The sequence below is a fragment of the Oncorhynchus gorbuscha genome, linkage group LG24 (genome assembly GCF_021184085.1).
Source record: "Oncorhynchus gorbuscha isolate QuinsamMale2020 ecotype Even-year linkage group LG24, OgorEven_v1.0, whole genome shotgun sequence".
Taxonomy (NCBI): domain Eukaryota; kingdom Metazoa; phylum Chordata; class Actinopteri; order Salmoniformes; family Salmonidae; genus Oncorhynchus; species Oncorhynchus gorbuscha.
In genome coordinates this window covers 66266668-66284102 of record NC_060196.1, presented here as the reverse complement: position 1 = coordinate 66284102, position 17435 = coordinate 66266668, and the positions used below count along the sequence as shown (strand labels likewise).

The window sequence follows — 17435 nt, the reverse complement described above, 5'->3', positions numbered from 1 at the left end:
GTTCCTGATACCTTTAAAATAACTGACATGGAATTAAAGCTGCTTCACACACCGTCTCATCTTCAGTACCTCCCCACCCCAGCCACCCCATCAGCACATTGACTTCCAACTAAAGTCACAACCAGGAATTACACCTTCGCATTCTGCTAAAGGGTCTTTTTTTTAAACAATCATAAAAAGACAAAGATAACATATAGGATCCAGCCTGACAGTGCATTCAATCCCAGAAAAATGACACATTAGGAAAAGCCCTTGTGTTCTGTACATATGGCACGGCCTTTTCCCACCAGATAGGATGGAAGAAAAGAGGTTAAGACAAGAACCCTCTCATACACAGCAGAGCACAATACTACTGGTGTCTAAGTACTTCCTGTCTCATACTGGTGTCTGGAAGTACTTCCTGTCATACTGTCTCTACTGGTGTCTAAGTACTTCCTGTCTCATACTGGTGTCTGGAAGTACTTCCTGTCATACTGTCTCTACTGGTGTCTAAGTACTTCCTGTCTCTACTGGTGTCTGGAAGTACTTCCTGTCTCTACTGGTGTCTGGAAGTACTTCCTGTCATACTGTCTCTACTGGTGTCTGGAAGTACTTCATGTCTCATAGTTCTCACCCCCCCCTTTAAGATTTAGATGCACTATTGTAAAGTGGCTGTTCCACTGGATGTCATAAGGTGAATGCACCAATTTGTAAGTCGCTCTGGATAAGAGCATCTGCTAAATGACTTAAATGTAAATGTAATGTAATGTAATGTCTCTACTGGTGTCTGGAAGTACTTCAAGTCATACTGTCTCTACTGGTGTCTGGAAATACTTATAATATAATATATAATAACTTCATGTCATACTGTCTCTACTGGTGTCTGGAAGTACTTCCTGTCATACTGTCTCTACTGGTGTCTAAGTACTTCATATCTTCACCCCTCATTATACTTCAATTGGTCCATATTTAAGCTAGGACCCCGGTACAGGCAGGAGGCGACACTGTACCAGCTAGCTAGCTAGGACTCCGGTACACAGGCAGGAGGTGGGGGGCGACACTGTACCAGCTAGCTAGCTAGGACTCCGGTACACAGGTGGAAGGTGGGGCGACACTGTACCAGCTAGCTAGCTAGGACTCCGGTACACAGGCAGGAGGTGGGGGGTAACACTGTACCAGCTAGCTAGCTAGGACTCCGGTACACAGGTGGGCGACACTGTACTAGCTAGCTAGCTAGGACTCCGGTACACAGGCGGGAGGTGGGCGACACTGTACTAGCTAGCTAGGACTCCGGTACACAGGCAGGAGGTGGGGGGCGACACCATACCAGCTAGCTAGCTAGGACTCTGGTACACATGTGGGGCAACACTGTACTAGCTAGCTAGCTAGGGCTCTGGTACACAGGTGGGGCAACACTGTACTAGCTAGCTAGCTAGGGCTCTGGTACACAGGTGGGAGGTGGGGGGGTAACACTGTACCAGCTAGCTAGCTAGGACTCCGGTACACAGGCAGGAGGTGGGGGGGTGACACTGTACCAGCTAGCTAGCTAGGACTCCGGTACACAGGCTACTTTTGAATAATTCACAAACTTCTACCTCACCGCAAGTTAACAACCTCCCTCCTAAACCTCCTATTCCACTTCAGTGTAGCATTTAGTGTAAATAGGTTAGATTAGGCTGATAGGAGTCCCCAGTCCCCAGCTAAATGAGCTGTTCTCTCTCTTTTTTGGGGATATTTAAAAAGTACAGTCAAACTATTCTGTATAAAAGTCTGTACTTGCAAATTATTGATTGCATTTATAACACATCGAACAATCCTTTTGCATAATAATTCATGTTGGTTCTTGTTTCTTAACTTCCTGTCTCTTTCCGGCTCTTCTTCTTCTGGGACGGCTTGGGAGCATCGAAGCTCGGGTCGGATATTTCTGAAGAGAAAAGAATGGACAATGTGTCAAAAACAGAAATACATGATATTTATTATGGAAAAGCAAGTCAGCAGTAGTGACACCAACCATTGTAAGAAAATAGTTTTGCTTCCCAATGAGAGAGATCTGATCTGCCTTCTGTTCAGTGTTGATACACATGAGTAGCAACACACTGACTGTCCCAAAATGGCACCCTATTTAGAAAGTAGTGCGCTATAAAAGGGAATAGGGTGCCATTTTGGACGTAAGCTATGGTTAAGTTTGCTACTACTAGTATCTTACTCTGTGAGGACGGCTGGGAGATGGACTGTTTGGTCTCCACTGGTGTGACTGTCATGCTGTCAGAGACCACCTGTACAGAGAAGGACAAGTCACACCATGTCATAGCTGGTTACACAACACACCACAGTCAAGGGGCTGAGTCCCAAATAGCACCCTTTATAGTGTACTACTTTTTACCAGGGGTCTTGGTTAAAAACACTGCACTACTGTATATAGGGAATAGGCTGCAAATATGACCAGCAACACACCTTTCACATCCTGTTTCAACTACTCAAGACGTTACAATGTTACAGGACACTGGAAATACAACACATCTCTGTCATGTAGAATACTAGATATTCAGCACCACACGTCTGTTACCTGGCCTGTAGGACCACACGTCTGTTACCTGGCCTGTAGGACCACACGTCTGTTACCTGGCCTGTAGGACCACACCACACGTCTGTTACCTGGCCTGTAGCACCACACGTCTGTTACCTGGCCTGTAGGACCACACGTCTGTTACCTGGCCTGTAGGACCACACCTGGCCTGTAGGACCACACGTCTGTTACCTGGCCTGTAGCACCACACGTCTGTTACCTGGCCTGTAGGACCACCTTCCTCGGCTTTCTTCTTCCTCTTCTTCTTCTTCTTGGACCTGGCAGCCCCCCCGGCAGAGTCATCCTTGTCATCGTCTGACCCCTGTGCCCCCTGGGGGAGGTTGGGTGCAGGGTCCTGGGGCGGGGGGCCGGGGGCCTCTACCACCGGGGGTCCCTCATAGTTCCCCCAAAGCTCTGTAGGGGCGTTCCAGTCTGAGCTGGGGTCCACTGCTGCAATACCGCCTGGAAACAGAACAGAGAAAATACCAGTTACCCACCCAGTGAAGGCAGAAATCACAGCACAGTTGCTATATTTACTCTAAACTAATTGTTTCTTACTTAATCCTGACCACTCATCAGAAGGAGAGGGGCATTCCCACTGCAGCTCAGAGGCAGGATGGGTGATGTGCTCTGGAGGAGACAGACAGACAGACAGACAGACAGACAGACAGACAGACAGACAGACAGACAGACAGACAGACAGACAGACAGACAGACAGACAGACAGACAGACAGACAGACAGACAGACAGACAGACAGACAGACAGACAGACAGAGTGCATCTTAGCCTTCTTCAAACCATACAAAATAGTCCATTCTACAGTCCCTGACATCAGTGATAAGTGTTAATCACCTATAGTCTTCAGTCCAAGTACAGAGGGTAATGTGTTTAGTTCAGTCTTCATCCTCCCATCAACCCCACTCCACGACCCTGGAAGGAATAAACCAATAGAGACTGTTGTTATCACAGAACATCCAGAACAACACAAAAGCTTTGAAATTCAGTTGGCATTCTCAAATCCATCTAACAGATGGAAACGTTAAGGGGCAGATTCAGACTTAGAAATGTATACCTTTCGTACACACGTCTCAGTATTTGGTATTCAGATTTTAACTTATAGTACCACAGTATGAGTCATAATACCATAAAACCTAGCAGTCAAACAGGGCAATTTTTCAAATCGTTTATTGCCGTATTTGTTATTCCCATATGTAATTTTAGAAACCCTTGTAGGTTTACCCTGGCGTGGCGTTTTGATAACCATGTAAATCTCTCTGGGACAAGGTGACTTTTATCATAATATCGGCTTATAATTAGCCCACCCCCCAAAATGAAATGCTAATTAGCTGCTAATGTGGCTAACAAATGCCAGGATGATCTGGACAAGACTGACGAATCGAGACAAAGGGAAGAATCTCTGGATTAACTATCTAATGTTAGCTAACTGTAGTGTGACGTTTCCCAGCGAGAAAACCAAATAGACTAACAGAAGAGGGAACTAACCGAATCATCAACAACCTAAACCAAACAGGGGGGGGGGGGTTCTAGGGGAGGTTCTGAAAGATACTCATGGGGGGGTCCACTGAAAGATGACTAGCTACAACAACTGGGACCTAAAAGACACCCACCATTAGACCCACTAAATTTTCCCAAGAAGAGGACAACAATTAAAACCCACACCAAGGAAACAAACAACAAAGTGGAGCAAAATGAAAACAATGAAGATCAGATAAAGGATTTTTACATTTTTCTTTTTTATAAGACAACTGACGCACTGGGCCATCCACTCATCCACTCTTAAATATCACCTGGGCCAGCAAAGGTGTAACAGATACTGACTAACGAGGTAACACCAAATCGGTGCACCCTACGTGCTAATGTCCAACCTCGAAATATAAATGAAAAAACCAAAGACTAACACTAGTAAAGACTAAATAGGATAAATTGCTTTAAAAATGTACAATTCTGTTAAGTCTTTTGTAAGTTTTAATTGACAAAATACCTGTTAGCAAAGGTGTCAGGAGCTTGCAGGGATTTGTAGTTTTGCATTATGTTTACTTTGATGCTAATTAGCATTTGTCAAATCAGAGTAAATAAGAGCCGAATATATTAATAAAAGTCACCTTGTCCTCGATTTACACGGTTATCAAAACATCACTCTACACGAAACACATCCCTTATTTTAAATGTTTCTAAAATCCCCTATGGGAAAATTAAATGGTGGGAAAACGGTTGGAACCATTTCCATTTGACCACTAGGTTTTATGGGTATTATCTACTGTGGGGCTCAATTCAGTCGTGTAACACGCCCTGTAGGTGTTGCCCACTCTGAATAAATGTCATTTAAAGAAAGTCATCTAAATATGTCTCCAGTTCAGCACCAAATGGTAGATTGAAAAATACTCTGATTGTGTAGATTATATAGTTAAGTATTTAAACTGGCCTGGAAAGCCTTCACACAAAATAAAGAAAATGGTGGTTTGATTCGTTCAGTTCTTCAACCCATGGTAATGTTGGAAGATTAGTGTACATAGAATTATAACAGGGAGAACACTGTACAAAACTAGGTTATACCCTCGTCTATTGCCTGCGCTAATCATGGAGCTGTGTAATGACACATGTCGGGTTTAAACTGTTAGGTCTTGAGCTGCGCTGCATAATGATTTAATTAGCCGACGTCTTTTAGATCAATATTATCAACTGGTACTAATGATTCGCAGCAACACGGCTGTGACAGCGTTTAGAGGAAGCAAACGATATGGTGGGCCAACTGATGGGCACAAGGGTATTACATGGAATGATAAGGTAGGTTCTGCCAAATAATGGGAACAAGGGTATTACATGGAATGATAAGGTAGGTTCTGCCAAATAATGGGAACAAGGGTATTACATGGAATGATAAGGTAGGTTCTGCCAAATAATGGGAACAAGGGTATTACATGGAATGATAAGGTAGGTTCTGCCAAATAATGGGAACCAACAGCACAACATTTGATGTTATTGACCATAACCTGTTTGGCTTTTCAACCTTAGCCGTATCTAGCTAGGTACAGTGCACTCTTGGATAGTGCTGCAAAGAAGGACTGAGTTAAGGTGCTGCTGGCCCAGAACAGAGCGGCACGTCTTGCTCTTCATTGTAATCAGAGGGCTGATATTAATACTATGCATGCCAGTCTATCTTGGCTAAGAGTTGAGGAGAGACTGACTGCATCACTTCATGTTTTAATAAGGAACAATGTGTTGGAAACAGGTGTACCGCATACTGACTGACGAGGTGACACCAATGTGCTAAAATGCTATACGTGCTAAAAGTCCAACCTCTTAAAATAAAAACTTTAACAGGACCAAGATGATGACTCCACCATCCAAACCCAAGCCTAGGTTACCTTCAGTGTCCTATCCCCAGGTGGGTTAGGGTTAAGTCCAGTAGGTTACCTTCAGTGTCCTGTCTCCAGGTGGGTTCAGAGTTCAAGTGTCGAGGTCCTTTAGGGATGGCCGGCCACTTCTCCCCATCTGAAGAGCATATATGTGTGGGCAGCTTCATGGAGATATCTGGCCACCCTCCACCGTTCACTGATGGCTCCTCTCTCCAGCTGGTGGACACTAGAGGGAGGGAGACATGGATCGGTCAGTGTTACTTTGGCTTAGTGAAAATGTTATCCTTCCATGGACACACTCAGCTGGATGCAACAAGCGGTGTTCTTCACAGGAAAGGACAGGATAAAATACGTCTGTACAGGATTGAACAGTTCAGTTATTGACGGGACAAGAATCAGACCAGAAGACAGCGGTACTTTACCTGGTGTCGTGAAAGAATCTCCTTTCCCAGGCCTCAGGTGCAAGGGCTCTAAGGGGGAAGGGAAGACACTGTCTCAATGGAGAGAACATACTAAAGAGCCCTCCCCAGGAGATCACATAACACCGGAGCCCTCCCCAGGAGATCACATAACACCGGAGCCCTCCCCAGGAGATCACATAACACCGGAGCCCTCCCCAGGAGATCACATAACACCGGAGCCCTCCCCAGGAGATCACATAACACCGGAGCCCTCCCCAGGAGATCACATAACACTGGAGCCCTCCCCAGGAGATCACATAACACCGGAGCCCTCCCCAGGAGATCACATAACACCGGAGCCCTCCCCAGGAGATCACATAACACCGGAGCCCTCCCCAGGAGATCACATAACACCGGAGCCCTCCCCAGGAGATCACATAACACCGGAGCCCTCCCCAGGAGATCACATAACACCGGAGCCCTCCCCAGGAGATCACATAACACCGGAGCCCTCCCCAGGAGATCACATAATACCAGAGCCCTCCCCAGGAGATCACATAATACCAGAGCCCTCCCCAGGAGATCACATAATACCAGAGCCCTACTCAGGAGATCACATAATACCAGAGCCCTACTCAGGAGATCACATAACACCGGTGCCCTCCCCAGGAGATCACATAATACCAGAGCCCTACTCAGGAGATCACATAATACCAGAGCCCTACTCAGGAGATCACATAATACCAGAGCCCTACTCAGGAGATCACATAATACCAGAGCCCTACTCAGGAGATCACATAATACCAGAGCCCTACTCAGGAGAAGAGTGAAAGGCGTTTCGGGTGTTCAAACACAACTAGCAAGGGAGCGAAATATGACATGCTTTGGAATAAACTGGCCCTATAAACGGCTTCATACACATACGTCTCTGTTCAATGTAGTACATTTTTTAACTACACACCGGTACATATCCTTGAGAGCCTCTGACACACTTTGTAAAGACAAAAGACACAGTGAGTCAGTGCTAGGGTTGCAAGCTCTCAGTAACCTTCCCAAAATGCCCAGAGTCACATATTTCCTATTTATTCCTTACTGATTCTGATGATCTTCCAACCAGGATTTCTGGGAGACATGGGAAAGTTACCAGCCTAATACAGATGGCATACCTCTGTTCTTCCTGTTGACCGGGGCGGTGAGAGGAGGCTGTTCCACCTGGCGGTGAGGTACCGCCACCCCCTCCGGGCTTCCTGACCCGTCAGGCCCCTTCTCCTTCCTCTTCTGCTGCCGCTTCTCCCGGTTACTCACCTTAGTCTCCCACGCACCTGGAAGAGAGAGCAGGGGTTTGGTTTCTTTACATCTACTAGGATTATAAATGTTGTTCCACCTGGAAGAGAGAGCAGGGGTTTGGTTTCTTTAAATCTACTAGGATTATAAATGTTGTTTCACCTGGAAGAGAGAGCAGGGGTTTGGTTTCTTTAAATCTACTAGGATTATAAATGTTGTTTCACCTGGAAGAGAGAGCAGGGGTTTGGTTTCTTTAAATCTACTAGGATTATAAATGTTGTTTCACCTACTAGGATTATAAATGTTGTTTCACCTGGAAGAGAGAGCAGGGGTTTGGTTTCTTTAAATCTACTAGGATTATAAATGTTGTTTCATCTCCCTACCTTTAAGAGATCTGGGGTGAATTTTCCCCTAGGTAAAGATGTAGGATCAGCTTCCCCTCCCACATTCTAACATTGAGGGTATTTCCAAGGTAACGGATTTGCGCCGAGACTGATTTTCCATTCAAATGTATGCCAAATTTTAAAAAATGATTTAGAAGTTTAACAAACCATAAAACTCTATGCACAATGACTACTTATAACATTTTACAAAAACATTTACTGAAAGAGCTGTGCATTTGCAAAGTTTGGTAACAGAATTTCAGTAAAATCACACAAAAGTTGTGTCCACGTTTTCCAAAAACTCTTAAATATCTACTCTGGATTAAGATAAAAAAAATGTCTGCAGAAATAAATGGGGTGTCAGCTATAACATGACATTGAAAAAAATATATTTTGGGTTAATGTACTACAGTAAGTGAAGTGGATTTATACCCAGTAGCAGACTAGTGGTAACGACGCGTGGATCCTTGATCTGAACTATACAGAAATCCATAATTACAGATAAGAATATCATTCTCTTCATGGTGAAGTATCCTAAATAGATACACTAAAAAAGGTAGAAATACACAATATCCTCCTTTGCATATTTTGGTATTATTCTACACACTGGCTATTATTTTAATGAGCCCAAGCACAACCAAATTTGGTTGGTCCGGACCAAATCTGAACCAATCAATCATAGACTTCCATGTTTCTCAAGTTTGGACATCAAAGCATAGTAGATTAGACTACAGTCCAGTACTAGTGTTGTCATGATATAATTTTTACTTCGATACCAGGTTTAAATATCATGATACCTGATACCATCATGACACAAAAACAAAGGTGTATTAGCTAAAAAGTCCCAGAATTACACTTGATCCAGACAGATAATCTCAGCTACTGCGCTGTTCAATATCAAATCAAATGTATTTATATAGCCCTTCGTACATCATCTGATATCTCACCACTAGGCTACCCTGCCGCCCCAACAATACAGGTTAACACATATTCAATAGGAGTATGAATGCATAGAGTTAGTCAGCTGGTTTTAGCTAGTATCATGGGGCATATAGATGACAAACAACCCCTTAGCATTTGCCAATAAAATCCATCCTAAATGTAAGTGAACATATGTTATTGTACTGATTAACATTTGCATAGAAGAAGCTCTCTCTTTATAAAACTTGTGCACGGTTTCTAAGAAAGTAATGACGTTATTCACGAGGCAGAACGTGGCTGTGGAATCTAGTGGAATCCAGACGGGAGGCGAGGCAGAACGTGGCTGTGGAATCTAGTGGAATCCAGACGGGAGGCGAGGCAGAACGTGGCTGTGGAATCTAGTGGAATCCAGACGGGAGGCGAGGCAGAACGTGGCTGTGGAATCTAGTGGAATCCAGACGGGAGGCGAGGCAGAACGTGGCTGTGGAATCTAGTGGAAACCAGACGGGTAGTGAGGCAGAACGTGGCTGTGGAATCTAGTGGAAACCAGACGGGAGGCGAGGCAGAACGTGGCTGTGGAATCTAGTGGAAACCAGACGGGAGGCGAGGCAGAACGTGGCTGTGGAATCTAGTGGAAACCAGACGGGAGGCGAGGCAGAACGTGGCTGTGGAATCTAGTGGAATCCAGACGGGAGGCGAGGCAGAACGTGGCTGTGGAATCTAGTGGAATCTGTGGAATCTAGAGACGGGAGGCAGACGGGAGGAGAGGCAGAACGTGGCTGTGGAATCTAGTGGAATCCAGACGGGAGGCGAGGCAGAACGTGGCTGTGGAATCTAGTGGAATCCAGACGGGAGGCGAGGCAGAACGTGGCTGTGGAATCTAGTGGAATCCAGACGGGAGGCGAGGCAGAACGTGGCTGTGGAATCTAGTGGAATCCAGACGGGAGGCGAGGCAGAACGTGGCTGTGGAATCTAGTGGAAACCAGACGGGAGGCGAGGCAGAACATGGCTGTGGAATCTAGTGGAATCCAACAAAGGGTATATAAAAGTATTGAGAAACTTTTGTTATTGACCAAATACTTATTGTTCCACCATCATTTGCAAATAAATTCATAAAAAATCATACAATGTGATTTTCTGGATTTTTGTTTTGAGATTCCATCTCTCACAGTTGAAGTGTACCTATCATAAAAATGACAGACCTCTGTATGCTTTGTAAGTAGGAAAACCTGCAAAACCGGCAGTGTATCAAATACTTGTTCTCTAAAAGTATTTAGTAAGCCACCAATTGTGCAAGTTCTCCCACTTAAAAAGATGAGGCCTGTAATTTTCATAATAGGTACACTTCAACTGTGAGAGATGGAATCTCAAAACAAAAATCCAGAAAATCACATTGTATGATTTTTTATGAATTTATTTGCAAATGATGGTGGAACAATAAGTATTTGGTCAATAACAAAAGTTTCTCAATACTTTTATATACCCTTTGTTGGCAATGACAGAGGTCAAACGTTTTCTGTAAGTCTTCACAAGTTTTTCACACACTGTTGCTGGTATTTTGGCCCATTCCTCCATGCATTCCTCTAGAGCAGTGATGTTTTGGGGCTGTTGCTGGGCAACACGGACTTTCAACTCCCTCCAAAGATTTTCTATGTGGTTGAGATCTGGAGACTGGCTAGGCCACTCCAGGACCTTGAAATGCTTCTTACGAAGCCACTCCTTCATTGCCCGGGCGGTGTGTTTGGGATCATTGTCATGCTGAAAGACCCAGCCATATTTCATCTTCAATGCCCTTGCTGATGGAAGGAGGTTTTCACTCAAAATCTCACGATACATGGCCCCATTCATTCTTTCCTTTACACAGATCAGTCGTCCTAGTCCCTTTGCAGAAAAACAGCCCCAAAGCATGTTTCCACCCCCATGCTTCACAGTAGGCATGGTGTTCTTTGGATGCAACTCCGCATTCTTTGTCCTCCAAACACGATGAGTTGAGTTAACAAAAGTTCTATTTTGGTTTCATCTGACCCCATGACATTCTCCCAATCTTCTTCTGGATCATCCAAATGCTCTCTAGCAAACTTCAGACGGGCCTGGACATGTACTGGCTTAAGCAGGGGGACACGTCTGGCACTGCAGGATTTGAGTCCCTGGCGGCGTAGTGTGTTACTGATGGTAGGCTTTGTTACTTTGGTCCCAGCTCTTTGCAGGTCATTCACTAGGTCCCCCCTGTGGTTCTGGGATTTTTGCTCACCGTTCTTGTGATCATTTTGACCCCACGGGGTGAGATCTTTCGTGGAGCCCCAGATCGAGGGAGATTATCAGTGGTCTTGTATGTCTTCCATTTCCTAATAATTGCTCCCACAGTTGATTTCTTCAAACCAAGCTGCTTACCTATTGCAGATTCAGTCTTCCCAGCCTGGTACAGGTCTACAATTTTGTTTCTGGTGTCCTTTGACAGCTCTTTGGTCTTGGCCATAGTGGAGTTTGGAGTGTGACCATTTGAGGTTGTGGACAGGTGTCTTTTATACTGATAACAAGTTCAAACAGGTGCCATTAATACAGGTAACGAGTGGAGGACAGAGGAGCCTCTTAAAGAAGAAGTTACAGGTCTGTGAGAGCCAGAAATCTTGCTCGTTTGTAGGTGACCAAATACTTATTTTCCACCATAATTTGCAAATAAATTCATTAAAAATCCAAATGTGATTTTCTGGATTTTTTTCTCTCTCATCTTGTCTGTCATAGTTGAAGTGTACCTATGGTGAAAATTACAGGCCTCATATTTTTAAGTGGGAGAACTTGCACAATTGGTGGCTGACTAAATACTTTTTTGCCCCACTGTATATAAATATATATAAATAAATAGTTAAAACATTTCTAAAAACCGGTTTTCGCTTTGTCATTACAGGGTAGTGTGTGTAGATTTTATATATTTTTAAATAAGTCTGTAAAGTAACAAAATGTGGAAAAGGGGTCTGAATACTTTGCGAATGCACAGTATATACACACACACTTTAATTTCTCACAAATACAAACGATCATAGCTTTCATTTGTCATGTTGGTGTCCTTTTACATGGAAATGACCTGAACTGATCCAAGATCAGCATCTGTGGGAAACATCACCCCCCCTGACCACCTTTATACATCTCTTAATGAAAAAGATGATACCTACAGAACTAGAAGCATAGCTTGATAACCTTTTTAAGTGTGATTTTTAAAGGTTTTAATGAATGTCATCATACAGATATCCAACTTATAGTTGCATAGCCTTAATTACTGCTTGGCCAACATGGACATTTATACACAGCTTGATGTTACAAAGGTCAAGGTCAAATGACATCAATCATTAAACACTTCTTAGGGACAGCCCCCTCCCCTTTCACCTAAATGACATACCCAAATCTAACTGCCTGTAGCTCAGGCCCTGAAGCAAGGATATGCATATTATTGGTACCATTTGAAAGGAAACACTTTGAAGTTTGTGGAAATGTGAATTGAATGTAGGGGAATTGAATGTAGGGGAATTGAATGTAGGGGAATGGAATGTAGGGGAATGGAATGTAGGGGAATGGAATGTAGGGGAATTGAATGTAGGGGAATTGAATGTAGGGGAATTGAATGTAGGGGAATTGAATGTAGGGGAATTGAATGTAGGGGAATTGAATGTAGGGGAATTGAATGTAGGGGAATTGAATGTAGGGGAATTGAATGTAGGGGAATTGAATGTAGGGAATTGAATGTAGGGGAATTGAATGGAATTGAATGTAGGGAATTGAATGTAGGGGAATTGAATGTAGGGGAATTGAATGTAGGGGAATTGAATGTAGGGGAATTGAATGTAGGGGAAAACTTGTGTTGTTAGGAGCTCTCCTCAAACAATTGCAAGGCATTTTTTCACAGTATTAGCTACTGTAAATTGAACAGTGCAGTTATATTAACAAGAATTTAAGCTTTCAGATGATATATAGACACTTATATGTACAGACGTTTGATGTTTCTCTAAAATCAGTGATCTTGACACAACGAGCTGAATGGCCGAACAACTGCCACTTTCCAGATGAGGTTTGGAAGTTCTGGACTGGACCAGAACCATTAGTCATAACCTCTCACCCATCTGACTAAGCAAGTTAAGTTGGACACTAGGGTTGCATCCCAAATTACACCCTAGTCCCCATATAGTGCACTATGTAGGGAATAGGGTGCCATTTGAGACTTGTCCTGTGTGTCACTGCCTAATCCCTTAACAATGCCATTGTGGCCTCATACAAGGGTCGTCTATGGCGCAGTCTGAATGAAATCAGTGGAATTCTGCAGGATACATTTAGCTACAAGGAAGAAGTCAACCAAGGTGACGGGTTCATACAGGGGTTAAGGGTCATACCATCATCAGGCTCTTTGCCATCGCCAGCAGAAACCCTCTTGGCTGGTTTCACCTCGGGTTTGGCTTTCTTCTTGGTTTTCTTCACCTATTCAATTAAAGACAACAAAAAGTCTAACTTTCAAAAAGTGCAAGCAATATTAGTCCTTATGGTCATTCACTGGTAATGGGTGTATTGAAATGATTTATATATACACACACTAGATGAATGATAGGGGTGCTGTGTTGAAGCCACCGTGCCTCCTTCAGCACAAAGCAATAGAAATGCATTCATTAAAATGTGGAGACAGGGCTTTCATCAACTCTACCTACTGTGGAGACAGGGCTTTCATAAACTCTACCTACTGTGGAGACAGGGCTTTCATCAACTCTACCTACTGTGGAGACAGGGCTTTCATCAACTCTACCTACTGTGGAGACAGGGCTTTCATCAACTCTACCTACTGTGGAGACAGGGCTTTCATCAACTCTACCTACTGTGGAGACAGGGCTTTCATCAACTCTACCTACTGTGGAGACAGGGCTTTCATCAACTCTACCTACTGTGGGGACAGGGCTTTCATCAACTCTAACTACTGTGGAGACAGGGCTTTCATCAACTCTACCTACTGTGGAGACAGGGCTTTCATCAACTCTACCTACTGTGGAGACAGGGCTTTCATCAACTCTAACTACTACAGATGCAAGGATCGCTTAGCCTTTTGGAATTGGATAAATACATTCCCATCGTCATCCAAAGTAGACTTTCGGAAGACTTAAAAATATGTTCCTGTTAGGTACAAACCTCAGTTGTAATCTCTGGGGAAGGTTTGGTCATTTCTTCTGTCACTTCATCCTGAGGCTCTGGAACTGTTCGTCCATTATACTGAGCCTTCTGTTGAGAGAGAAACGACAACATGGGAACTATTTCTGAAGCCGTGTGTGACAAATAACATGATAAACCAAGACATCAGACAAGCAGCTTACTACTGCAAACTAGCTAAATTGACTAGTTAGTTAAACTTACATGTCTTAGTACTAGTTAGGTGATTTATGCTTCACATGGAATTGAAAGCAAACTAACATTACATGAGAATACGACGACTCATACTAACGAAGAGAGCTATCTACAAGGTAAACTTTCAAAACAAAGATCTTAGAAATGGTTTCGATATTCAGCGAGCTAGTTTGCCACGACAATGACCATTTACAACTGGCTAATATGTGACGCTACCTTTTCAGTAGATTTCTTTTTAGTCTTTTTATTTTGTGCCTCGGGCTTCACAATCTTATTCACTTGGGCCTTGAGGGAATCACCACTGTCTTGTGTAACCGGAGCTCCTAGCTTTTTCCCACCGAAGAGTCCGCTACAGACCGCGGCCCACGACAGGACCAGCAGCCCCACCGCGGCCGCCGCGGAGAGAATCGCCCATGACGGGTACAGCTCAGGCGTAAGTCCCAATTCCACCCCAAACTCCGATCGGATATATCCCTCCCCGGTGGATAACAGCTCTCTGAGACGACTGGATATCAATTCGGCTTGCTCAATAGCTGAAGTTTGCCAGTCCGTTGCCATTTTCTCAAAGCGCCAGCTAGCATGTAGCTTAGCCACTGCTAGCACCACTAACTTGTTAGCTACCGCTGCTAGCTGGGGGAGGAGCTTGGACGGACTGACGAGCTGTTTACAGGGCGGCGGGGAGGGGCTTGGACGGACTGACGAGCTGTTTACAGGGCGGCGGGGAGGGGCTTGGACGGACTGACGAGCTGTTTACAGGGCGGCGGGGCGGGGCGGGCGGCGGGGAGGGGCTTGGACGGTCTGACGAGCTGTTTACGGCGGGGCGGGGCGGGCGGCTGGGAGGGGCTTGGACGGTCTGACGAGCTGTTTACAGGGCGGCGGGGAGGGGCGGGCTTTCGGCGGGGAGGGGCGGGCGGCGGGGAGGGGCGGGCGGCGGGGAGGGGCGGGCGGCGGGGAGAGGCGGGTGCCGACCAGTTACGTCATCGAGAGAAAGCGGGGACGGAGGAGCGCCCTGATAAAATCGGGATATATTGTATAAAAATACTTCTTTGTTTTTAGAATATTGGTTCCGAAATAATATCCTATTGGTGAGACAACTTGTAAATGCAGAGTTTAAAAATCATGTAGTTATAAGGAATTCTGATCAACACCTGAAACATCTAAAGATTTTGCAATTGTTTTAGATACCGTTCCCCCAGGTGTTGCTTTATTATTCAGGAATGGTTAAGACCCTCAGAGCCTACCTTCTGTTGACCCTGTTGACTCACCAGTAGGAAAGACCTGACCCTCAGAGCCTACCTTCTGTTGACCCTGTTGACTCACCAGTAGGAAAGGCCTGACCCTCAGAGCCTACCTTCTATTGACCCTGTTGACTCACCAGTAGGAAAGGCCTGACCCTCAGAGCCTACCTTCTATTGACCCTGTTGACTCATCAGTAGGAAAGACCTGACCCTTAGAGCCTACCTTCTATTGACCCTGTTGACTCATCAGTAGGAAAGACCTGACCCTTAGAGCCTACCTTCTGTTGACCCTGTTGACTCATCAGTAGGAAAGACCTGACCCTCAGAGCCTACCTTCTATTGACCCTGTTGACTCACCAGTAGGAAAGACCTGACCCTCAGAGCCTACCTTCTATTGACCCTGTTGACTCATCAGTAGGAAAGACCTGACCCTCAGAGCTTACCTTCTGTTGACCCTGTTGACTCATCAGTAGGAAAGACCTGACCCTCAGAGCTTACCTTCTGTTGACCCTGTTGACTCATCAGTAGGAAAGACCTGACCCTCAGAGCCTACCTTCTATTGACCCTGTTGACTCATCAGTAGGAAAGACCTGACCCTCAGAGCCGACCTTCTGTTGACCCATCAGTAGGAAAGACCTGACCCTCAGAGCCTACCTTCTATTGACCCTGTTGACTCATCAGTAGGAAAGACCTGACCCTCAGAGCCTACCTTCTATTGACCCTGTTGACTCATCAGTAGGAAAGACCTGACCCTCAGAGCCTACCTTCTATTGACCCTGTTGACTCATCAGTAGGAAAGACCTGACCCTCAGAGCCTACCTTCTATTGACCCTGTTGACTCATCAGTAGGAAAGACCTGACCCTCAGAGCCTACCTTCTATTGACCCTGTTGACTCATCAGTAGGAAAGACCTGACCCTCAGAGCCGACCTTCTGTTGACCCATCAGTAGGAAAGACCTGACCCTCAGAGCCTACCTTCTATTGACCCTGTTGACTCACCAGTAGGAAAGATTTGGTTCTCTTTTGGTCCATTCAACAACAGAACGATATGAGTATGTTGTATCTACACCCTTATCTCATGCCTTATTGGAACGTTCAATTGATATTATCTGTTGGGGAAAAGTTTGGATGTTGCCACACATACCTACTTGTTAACAAAAATTATTCATAACTATTATCCTGCCAACCATTATATGAAGAAGTTTAAGGAAAACATAAACTCAAATTGCTCCTTTTGTAATGACCACCCAGAAACGGTGTTACATCTTTTTTGACATTGTGTTCATGTAAGAAATGTGTGGCAAGACATCAGTAGATTTATAGTCAAACACATTTATGAAGATTTTACACTATTATGGAGAGATGTACTGCTTGGATTCTTTACCTATGATAGAAATAAGCTGAAACAATTTTATGTAATTAATTTCATTATTCTTTTGGACAAATTTCATATTCACAAATGTAAATTTACAAACAAAACACCACATGTTCTTACATTACAAAAATAAATTGAACTATATTTGAAGACAAATACTCTACTAACAAAAAAGCTGTGTGTGCCCCTTAATAAGGTCCTGTGTAATGTGATATTGTAGCCCTTCTCCTGTGCCCCGTAGCTCTTCTTCTGTGACCCATAGCTCTACTCCCTTAAGTCATGTTTGTTTGGCTGCTCAGCCTACCTATGTTATCCCTCACCCATCATAGCCCTGCCATTCCAAACCAATCGGAGCGCTTGGAAATGTGCATCTAGATACTGCACCCGCCCACTCAGGTCAGAGTCTTCCGAAGGGAGAAGATGCACATTTGAGGACTTTAAAAAAATAGTTATTGGTGAGTTTACATGCTGTGTAATAATAGGTAATTACCACTAATTACTTCCTGTTACTCTGCTAAGTTTCAGCCATATGTTCTA

General features: G+C 44.5%; 1 protein-coding gene across 2 annotated transcripts; it reads right to left on the bottom strand.

The window, feature by feature from the left end:
- Nucleotides 1-1801: 1801 nt before the first annotated feature.
- LOC124012577 (protein LYRIC-like) lies at nucleotides 1802-14946 on the bottom strand. 2 transcript variants are annotated; one of them, XM_046326351.1, is made up of 11 exons: nucleotides 14502-14944; nucleotides 14073-14162; nucleotides 13292-13376; nucleotides 7491-7646; nucleotides 6346-6393; nucleotides 5982-6149; nucleotides 3399-3476; nucleotides 3104-3175; nucleotides 2766-3007; nucleotides 2186-2255; nucleotides 1802-1903 (listed from the first exon to the last, which is right to left on the bottom strand). In XM_046326351.1, the coding sequence occupies exons 1-11, from the start codon at nucleotides 14841-14843 to the stop codon at nucleotides 1830-1832; spliced, it is 1425 nt and encodes a 474-aa protein (XP_046182307.1). In that variant the 5' UTR covers nucleotides 14844-14944; the 3' UTR covers nucleotides 1802-1829. The 2 variants fall into 2 exon arrangements, with proteins under 2 accessions (XP_046182307.1, XP_046182308.1); XM_046326352.1 differs by lacking the exons at nucleotides 1802-1903; nucleotides 2186-2255 and adding an exon at nucleotides 2289-2690 and having other exon boundaries at nucleotides 2738-3007; nucleotides 14502-14946.
- Between the last annotated feature and the right edge of the window lie 2489 nt (nucleotides 14947-17435).